At 39.1% G+C, this 10,184-nt stretch overlaps 1 protein-coding gene and 1 long non-coding RNA gene across 2 annotated transcripts in view; one reads left to right on the top strand and one right to left on the bottom strand.

The window, feature by feature from the left end:
* Positions 1–6,794, top strand: part of NOX3 (NADPH oxidase 3) — a 41,458-nt gene extending 34,664 nt beyond the window's left edge. Inside the window, exons 12-13 of the mRNA XM_014886008.2 lie at positions 2,326–2,450; positions 4,674–6,794. Coding sequence (XP_014741494.2) covers positions 2,326–2,450; positions 4,674–4,800 — 252 coding nt within the window. The 3' untranslated portion in view covers positions 4,801–6,794. The remainder of the gene's footprint in view (positions 1–2,325; positions 2,451–4,673) is intronic.
* Positions 6,591–8,685, bottom strand: LOC148224351 (uncharacterized). The gene is made up of 2 exons (XR_015802866.1): positions 8,559–8,685; positions 6,591–7,499 (listed from the first exon to the last, which is right to left on the bottom strand). It is a non-coding gene; the product is annotated as an uncharacterized LOC148224351 (long non-coding RNA).
* Positions 8,686–10,184: the final 1,499 nt, after the last annotated feature.

Consider the following 10,184-nt stretch of genomic DNA (forward strand, 5'->3'; position numbering starts at 1 on the left):
CAGTTACAGAAACCACTGCTCTGCATTAGCAATATCAGAGGATATTACCTAAAACCTGCTGTTAAAGAAGTTATTGGGGAACTTAAAAAAACACGAAGTTTTTTCAACTATCTTGAAATGATCCTCTTTCAACTATCCCCTCACTTCCCTCTTGGGCAAATGTCAGGCCAGAAGTCAGGTAGGGTGACAACTGTCCCTGCTGGGGCATCTGTCCCTCTTCACGCACGTGCCCTGCACTTTCCTGAAGGGACTTCCTCCTCTTTTCAAAGTCATAATCTCTCCTGATTCTTGTCAGAGGAATGTTCTTCAGTGGCTATTTCTCCCACTCTGACCTGGGCACTGTGCTCAGCAACATCTTCTTCAGATACACACAAAGCTCCCTAATCTTACAAGACTTACTTATTTTTAGTAAATTCGTGTTCATCACTCCTCAAAATTTGAGCTTCAGCACCAGTAATATTTGAATGATATTTGACTTTTCCCCTAACAAAAAACAAAACAACATTCTCTGCATTCTCTCCCTGTCTCACCATATAGATGACCAGAAATCAAGTGAAGTTGAACTCAAGGATGGGAATTTTAACCTTCTAGTACATCCCCCTTTACTGACACGTGTCTACTCCTCAGACATGTTTGTTCAGTGCTTTGAGCTTTTTGCAGATTTCATGTTGGCAACAGATGGTCAAGCAGATTAGGCACATGGTCTGCCTCTGCTTAGACAAGCTCCCTGTGATGCCCCTGAGACTCCTAGGTAACCTTAACACTGTGAGCTATTGCAAAGGCTAATATGAAAAATCCTGGGAAACTTCCACTTAATGAGAACAGCTCATCTTCTCAATGGGACAATTTTGCTGCAAACAATTAAAAAATTCTGGAGTTTTCTACTTCCCACTCTTACCAAACACTTTAAATTCTTTCTTAGACTATTCCAAGTCCTTCATGACAGTGGCTCAAACTAACAAGAAGCTTTTAGAAACATGACCTCTTGCAACAACTTTACTTGACAAGAATAATTGTGTTGGTAAGGAACATAGAAGACTCATTAGAAGAAGAGATATATAGTATTCCTAGGAAATGGGATCTAAATTTCAGCAACCACTTCTGAAAAAGATGATAATGATTTTTAGTTCCTGCTAGGGTCCGTACTAAATGCAAAGTCCATTTTTAAACTTACTTTCCTCTGTTAATTTCTTGATAGTGACAGCAATGATGATAGTCTGTAGTGGAAACAAGCATATTACTCCTACATAAGAGCAGTACAATTAGGAATGACAGTGGTTTGTGTTTTTAAATGCACCTGGGAAATACTCAGCATGGTAATGGGTGTAGTATAGGAGCTGAAGGACAGTAAATGCCCATGAAAATCAGGATTTTCTTCCTGGCACATGGGAGCTGAGAAGCTCATTTGGTTCAGTGCTTCACCTGAGATCCACTCAAAGATCCACTTTCTGCATCTGCCTCTACCTGAGGAGAAAAATCAAAACATTTAGGGTTGTATATAGAGTCACAGAATAGTTAGGGATGGAAGAGATCTCTGGAGATCCTCCAGTCCAACCTCCCCTGCCAAGGTGTAAACTGTGTACCTAGACCAGGTCACAGAGGGACTTGCCCAGGTGGGCTTTGAATATCTCCAGAAAGAGACTCCTCAACCTCCCTGGGCAGCCTCTTCCAGTGCTCTGCTGCCCTCAGTGTAAAGAAGTTCTTCCTCATGTTGAGATGTAATTTCTTGTGTTTTAGTTTATGACCATTGCTCCTCATCCTGTCACCAGGCACCAACAAAAATAGCCTGGCACCATCCTCCTGACAGCTGCCTTTGAGATATTGGCATGTATTAATGAGATCCCCTCTCAGTCTTCTCTTCCTTCTCAAGACTAAACAGGCCCAGCTCCCACAGTCCCTTACAAGAGAGATGCTCCAGACCCTTCATCATCTTTGTGGTCCTCCGCTGGACCCCTGCTTTTACCCCTGCTGAGCTGTGTTTTCCACCAGCACCAGAGTGCTCTGGACTTGGCTCTTAGGTAGTTTTGGAAATGCTTTTTACAATTCCAGTAATATTGTGAACTCTGAAATACTCATTTCCCTCTCCTTCTCCCTCTCCCTCTCCCTCTCCCTCTCCCTCTCCCTCTCCCTCTCCCTCTCCCTCTCCCTCTCCCTCTCCCTCTCCCTCTCTCTCTCCCTCTTCTCTCCTCTCCTCCCATTTGATAATTGCACAGTCTCCTTCCCCTCATTCTATCTTTCCCAGCAGAGAAGCATTATTGCTTTTGCCTCTTACTTGGAATATATGTTTTTGACTTTAAAATTATTATCTTGCGAATTTCCCTTTAGGCTACTCACATAGCCCTACATTGTGATGACAAGATGGATGTAATTACTGGTTTGAGACAGAAAACCTGTTATGGAAGGCCAAACTGGGACAATGAGTTCAAGCAACTAGCTGAAAACCATCCTAGGTAAGGCGGGCTGGTTTCTAACCTTGTTAGGTAACTCTTCTCTCAGCATAAACAGTGGGAGGAGGGGAGAGAAAACCTTTCTAAATGACCCTTTTAAAATAATTTCTTCTTTTTTTGCTGTGTGGAAAGAAGATTTATGCTTAATGAAGATTTTAATGAAGAAATCTCGGAAAGAGAATGCCAATAAAATCTAATTTTTGGACAAGAAAATCTAATATTTAGAAGTATTTCAATATCCTGGCCTTTGTCCAGATATAATTGAAACACACAATCCAATTACTGTTCTGCACAAAGGACAAAGTAGCATTAATTTCCCTTGAAGATGGTTATTAAAGAGATAAACTGTGATTTTTTTCTTATGATGTCAAGGATATGTTTGTTCCCCTAACATATTTGGGCACTCTTGCAAGACTATGCTGTTCTGTTATTAGTTCATCTCTGCTGGCAAAGACAGTTCATTTGAACTTGGTGGATTTGCTAGTGGTCTGAGAAAAGCTTCTTTGTTCCTGAAAGCCTTTGAAGCATGAATTTGAAATATTTTGTGTTCAGCAGTAGAAAATTCCAGAATCTTTGTGACTTTGTGATTTCCAAACATTTACCTGCTAATGCAAAATAAAGGCTTGCACTTGGGAGACAGAGATATGAAAAGAAAAAGGAGAAAACTTGTTTTAAAAGATGAAAAAGACCCAAGAAAAAGCTGAAAGGGAGGAGATCAAAGAGAATACAGTAAGCTACAAGAATACCATAAAATTGCAAAAGTAACAGTTATAGAGAATTCACTTGATGGAGGTCAAAATAAATACAATCAGGAAATATAAAAGATTAAATGCATAAAAATGCCAAAATAGAAAATATGACTTTTGAAAGACCTTTCATAGGGATTGTACTACATAAACAGAGCTTTTAAAGTTATAGTTGAAACATTACTTTTTGTTGGTCACTTTTGCAACTGTAAGTACAGATGAGATAAAAATGTTTTCCTGCTGCTCAAGGGGGATATGGGCATTAGCTTTCTATACTGGATCTTGAGGTAGTTCCACAGAAAGCTAGTCCTAAACTGACAGAAAAATCTCCATTTGTTCGTGAGCCATGTTTATGGTCAATGTTGAAGCGTTTGAAAAAAACCTTGCATGAAATAAGGATTCAGTATGAGAAAAGAATATCCTGGTTTTTCTTGCTCTGAGTTACAGAAGATTCGAGAGTCAAACAGAAGAGTTTCTACTGTGTAATGAAGCAATCAGCTTTTAGGATCTGATTAAAATTTGGGCCCCTGCGCCTAGGTCGACCGAGTTCCCCCCAGCTGCAACAATGTCTTTTAGCAGATTAGCAGGAATACACCACTTCAGGTTAAACATGGTGCAATTGAGCAAAAAATAAAACCAGAGCAATATGGGCATGACTTCTGGGGGCTATGGGCACCAAAATCATATCTACAGGCCCCCTTTTACAGGAGCAAACCTTTTTAAACTCATGCTGTCACTTGTCACTTCCTCTGCATTTCTGCAGATTGAGCTTTCCCCAGCAGCACAGCACATGTGTGAATCTGTGTGTGCATATATGTTTTAAAACAATATGTGTAGTATATGTGGAGGCAAACCCTTTAGGCAGTTTCTAGCAGGCAACCAGGTTACCAGCTCCCTATGTGCTCCTGCATGTATGAATACAATAGTTTGTTACATTTGTCATCTTCTTATTTTATAAGAAGTACCTATTTACAAATGTTGTTATTAAATCTGCCATTTTTAAATTGTCATAGGCAGAAAAGTGTTAGACTAACTGTTAGACTAAGGGGAAGGGGGGGAGAGAAGAAGAAAACTCAGAAATAACTCATCATTTTGTATACTTTTAAAGGAAAAAATTAACTCAGCTGGAGAAAAAGCACTTAAAATTTTCAGCTCAAACAGTATGTTTGCCTCTCTGATTGAAAAAGCTATGAAGATCAAAACCAAAAAGTTACCATTTAAAATATTTTGTGACCTCTAATATAGAAATTTAATAAATAATGTAATAAGACATAATAAACATAAAAATGGAATTATTATACTCTAATATTGCAACACAAATTATATAGTACATAACAAAAAGTATACAGTAAAACAAGATTTTTCAAATGTATTTCTCAAAAAGCCATTTGAAAAGAGGCAAAGCAGGAGGCAGACAAAAAGTACAGTGTATCCATTTCCCCTGCTACTCTCATGTTTTTTGTTCTTAATGTGATTACAGCAACAGTATTGGTGTGTTCTTCTGTGGACCCAAGGCTCTCTCTAAAATCCTGCAGAAGACATGCAACTCATATTCGTCAGTTGATCCAAGAGGAGTTCAGTTTCACTACAACAAAGAAAGTTTCTAGGCTGTGCTTCTTAACTGTATCATCGGTATTACCAGACTGTATATTTTTTCCCATTTTGTCCCATCTTCTACTCATTCTACAGCATTCAGGCCTGATATTAAGAGTTGCAAATTGAAATAGGTATATTGACTTCAGTAGGAAAATGCCATCCTATGCCAGCTAAAGATTTGGACCCTTTCCTTAGCCTTTTCATACTTAATGATGCTGTGAATCCCTCTACAGCTGTGCGAAAGCACACACAAACCTAACCTTTGAAGAAAAAGGCATGAGTAAAACGGACATTTAGAGCTGTACTTTGCTGTTGTGTATGATTGCAGGCAATACATTCCTGCTGTTTAAATCATGCCCACTGAAAACATTTCCTTCCTGGATTTCTGATTTTACACTCCCAGTACACACACCCATATCCACATTACCTTTTGTGCCACAGCAATACTATTTTGATACACTCTGGCAAATTCCAAATGAGCAAATTTGTTTTTCCCTACAAGCTATGCACAATTTAAACCTGACATTTCCATGGGAATGGTGTCTGTGTATCCCATGGACTATTATGTACTTAGGTTTAATAGGCTAAGGGAACTCCAGAAATTTTTGCACTCAGCAAATGGATCCTGTGAGACATGCAACTGAAACTGCAGAGAAAAGTTTCATGACACAGTGACTGAGGTGGGAAGTCACCCCTGGCTTCTACTCCAAACCTCTTGCTCAGAGCTGATTTTGCAGAGACGAGCGACATCAGCACTCTTCCATTCCTCAGGAACATTCTCCCATCACCATGACAATTCAAAAACAAGGAATGGCAAATTCCCTCAGCACTTGTGGATGCATCCCATCAGTTTCCATGGACTTCTTTAAAATATCACTAACTTGTTCTCCCTTTACTGAGGGTAGGCATGAATTTTTTCAGATCTTCCTGCTTGTCTGCAAAGCCAGAGATCTCTGAATGTCAGCTTTATCTATAAAGACTGAGGCAAAACAGGAATTGAGTACCTCTACCTTTCTCCATGGCTTTGGGTGCCAAGTTCCCCACCCCCTTCAGCAGCAAAGCAATATTTTCCTAGCCTTCCTTTTGCTACTGATGCATGCACAGCAGCTCTTTTTCTTGCCCTTCACTTCCCTCACCAGACTTAACTCCCAATGGGCTTTGGCTTTCCTAACCTCATCCTTGCACACTCATTGTCTCTATATTCCCTGCATCATCTGTCCTTGTTTCCACCTCTTTTACCCTCAATTTTGTGCTACAGTTCTGTCAGGAGGGATCTGTTCAACTATATGGATCTCCTACCACCTTCGACCAGCTTAGTCCACAGCAAGAGGGATCATATTTGAACCTGGAGAGGGTGATTCTTAAAAATCCTCCAGTTCCCCTGGATCCCTCTTCTCTCTAGGACCACACTGTATGGGAAACTTCTCGGCATTGAATTCCTCCTGTGTCGTCTCCATGCCATCTGTATTAGTGTACATGCACTTCAGAAAGGCATCCAGTCATCCGAGTTTTCCAAAAGAGTTGTTAGAGCTTTCCCCACCCTGCTTTTCTGCAGGCACTTTCTAGATACCTCAGAGTAGGCCCCTTTCTGCCCTGTTTTTTGGTTGTGACATCTCTCCTGTTCACATGATCCTGTGCATTTTATTTGTTGCTCCAGTCCACCACCTTCTCATTTGATTATTGGTCATCCATTCCCACCCCATCATGCAACATTCCCATAGGCTACAAAAGGGAGAAAAATATTTCCCTCTATCCTAGCACAGAGAGCAAAACCACCCCATATTTGAGTTGGACTCAGGTGTAACAGTTCACTAGAATCACATAATGCATTTATTCAGCCACATGATAAAAATGGGCGATAAGAAACATCCTGTGTATGTCAGCATTTGAATGACAAACAGATGACAACCTTATGTATGTATCCTTACTCACAGATAAAAAAATCCCACTAGAGGGGACATAACTGTATAGACAAAAGAAACAGAATAAAAATTATGATGGAGAAGACTCCAATATTATTTTATACGTCTTCTGCTACAGGATATGGTATGTGTGAACTGAAATTATTCCACAATATACAGTTATATTATTGTTAAGTTTAGGGCAACACATCTTTGTTTTAAAATAGTTGAAGTTTTTTTTAAATGCTTGCCTATGTGAAATGATTAATGCAGAGCACACTGTGTTAGCAGTAGAGTGAGGAGAGAATTAGAGCCTCTGCCAGTTCACCTAGAGGCATTTATCTTTTATTTTTTTCCCCTGGTGCCCATGCTGAGCCTCAGGGTAAGCTGACACATTTTCTAATATAAATTAAGCTTCTTTTTTTTTATGTGTGTTGAAAATCTTGAAGGAAATGAGAAATGTGTGTAGGCACCAATACCAGCTGCCATTGCATGAAAGAAAGAGGTGACAATTTCCTGCAGATTCTGAATGATTGTCTTAATGGTGTTGGATCGGAGGTAACAAGCACAAAGATATTGTGCTGCCAGAAAAACAGGATCTGTTCTCCCCCCAGCCTCATGCAACAAGATGTAACATTTAGCTTCTGGCTCAACATGGCATCTCTTCACTGCTTTGATTTATTCCCACTTTTGCAAATCACTATGGTATGCTACAGGAGATGCATTTAGAGCCCTTGTTATAGTTCATTGAGTCGCACTGCTGTTATCACCACCAGAGGAGAATTTCTCTTGCATCAAGACTGAGTGACCTAGAATAAAGGAAAAATAATAATAATAAAAAAAAAAAAAGTGGGGAGGTTTGTTGGATGAGGATGAAACTGCATTTATGTTGAATGAAAATCCCTTTATTACAAATACAATTTGAATCAAAATGGGAACTAGGAAAACTTGGCTTCCTGCCTTGTTTTGAATAACACTGAGCACACAGCAGCTATGATAATGTGAGTGCATATGTAACGACTCTATTATTATGTTTATATATGGAAACATCATTCACTGTCAGGGAAAATGAAAGATATCTTCATGAATTTGTCCATTCAGCTGCTTCAGCAGGAAGTGTTCAGCATTGTGTAGGAAAATATTATTAAATAAAATATAGTCATAACAGCACAGACTCACCACATCCTGTGACAGAAAACTAATCATAGACAAGGATCATAAATATACAGATTAATTACTTTGGCTCTTACAATAACAAGAGTGCTATTATAATGATTGAAGTTTTGTTATGATAATTTAAGTTTATTCACTAGGAATTGTAAATTGAAATACATGGGTTTATATGTTCTGGCTTTCCTCCCTCTCTCCCTTCTCCTAAGTCGTATGTAGTAGAAATTATTTTAGTAAATTTGTTCTGTAGTTTACACTAAAATATTGAAGAGAAACCGCCACTCTTAACAGAAAATCCATCATAGGATGTCTGTGCCATATCAACACTATTACAAGGACTCTCCTGCTTCTTCCCTGCTTTTAGGTACAATCAAATGGCTTAGTAGAAATACTGTTAACTGCAAAAAAGTGACAAACTTTTCAAAGGTTAGAGTGCTTCTGATTAGCAGGAGATTTTATAAGAACTGCCTTAAAGGCAGCCTAGTTGCCTTCAGAAAAGCAACAAACTAAACGACATGGTAAATTTATAATCTCAACAATTTCAGTGATTTTTTTTCTTGATGGAAAATTACCTGAATTTCTTCGGGAACAGAGAAAAGAAAAAGAAAAAAGTGACAATGCTCCCACCCAGCTCGCTCTATAAATACAAAAAGCTTAAATGAAACATGCATAGTCTACAAGTAATGAGGAAAGCAAACCTGTGAGGGTCAAAGCAGCATAGCAGGTGATGGGCTGGAAGGTGCAATAAATACTTCATTGCATCTCCTGACACTTCTCAGGCAGTCACACACCAGGCGTGAAGTTACCTTGGTGACCACTTACAGGGTGGAGGACACCCTATTAAGGACTGGCTGGCCCAACCCTTCCTAGCGCTGGAACCTGGCTGAGTTGAGGATTTCCCACCCCAGCCACATCCTCTATTCTGCAGCAGCAACTCTCACTCCTCCTGTGTGATCATTTAATTGTCTGAGAAATCCTGCATCTCTGCAGAATAAAACTGGGTGTTCATTTCATTAAAGCTGCAGCCACATTTTCCAGGAATGTCTACTTTCATGTTACTGAATATGTTCAAATGAGAGTGTGCTGATGACTTGCATTTTAGACTCAGTTAGGTCTATTTAACAGGAGTCTACTTAACCCTCAATAAGTCATATCTTGCAGTGAAAAAAATCTCAATTACACAATGGGTCTTAACATATGGGAACAAATGTGTTAGTTGACATGGAAACACACTTTTTCTCAAAAGTAGAAAGGACAAAAAAAACTTGAACTCTTTAAAAAATATATTAGTATCCTTTCAGAACACACAGAAGGAAACAAAAGTTGTATAGTATAACGAACCGCTCAAACCAGAATATTTTTTCAAAGGCTATCTGCTTCAAATATTTGCATCTATTATTTCTAAACAATAATGACTTCTAACATGGTAAGACATTTGTATTCATTGAGGATAAAAGCCCTGAGCCTGCCAATACTTACACATGTGCTTTGCTAACTTCAAACAATCTTTTTACTGTCCTAGAGGACTAAATATGGTTTCCTTTGAAGCTCATGCACAGAGGACTGATGTCAGGCTCAAGGCTTGGTCCTGAAGGCTGATCTCTATTATTCAGCTATTTCACTACCAGACTGTCTTGATACTTGTCTAGAGACCATTTCTCTGCTACAGTAATTCTGAATATGAAAGATAACTTACAATCACGCTCGCCTTAAGGTACACAGATAAGATTGCACTTATGCAATCTAAAAAAAGGCCTAGTTTTTAATGGTCTTACAGCTTTTATTAAGGAAAAAAATAGTGGGGCTTGGAGAGAGTTATTATCTTCTTTTATTTTGGCCAAATGATGAATATGCAGATCTGAACATTTTATTCTGTGGATATATGCAAATATGGAGGAGAGGGGGCAGATAAGAGCCTGTCTTCCGAGACAGAACTCGTGGTCTCCAGCGTACTGCTGACCATTCCCCAGTACCACTGCCTTAAATGCTGAACCTCCTGTGCCCTTGCTCGAGACAGGCTCTTTGTACAAAAGCTACATTTTTCCTCCTGCTTCTGTCTAAGGTTGCAAAAACCTTCACAGAAATCATTACTGTCAAAAAACTGAACTAAATGGGACTTTGTGAACAAAGATAAGGATGTGTGCACAAGCCCAAGTTAACACACAGTAGTTGCAGCGTGGATGCACACAGGAAATTTGCAGATACCTATCTGCTTTAGATATCACACACACAATTCTCTCTTACTGTAACAAGCATAACAAGCACAATGTATTTGTTCTCATGTTTCTAGGAATTCATCAAGGTTAAAAAAATGAAAGACTTAA

Source organism: Sturnus vulgaris, chromosome 3 (assembly GCF_052056855.1).
Source record: "Sturnus vulgaris isolate bStuVul1 chromosome 3, bStuVul1.hap1, whole genome shotgun sequence".
Classification (NCBI taxonomy): Eukaryota; Metazoa; Chordata; class Aves; order Passeriformes; family Sturnidae; genus Sturnus; species Sturnus vulgaris.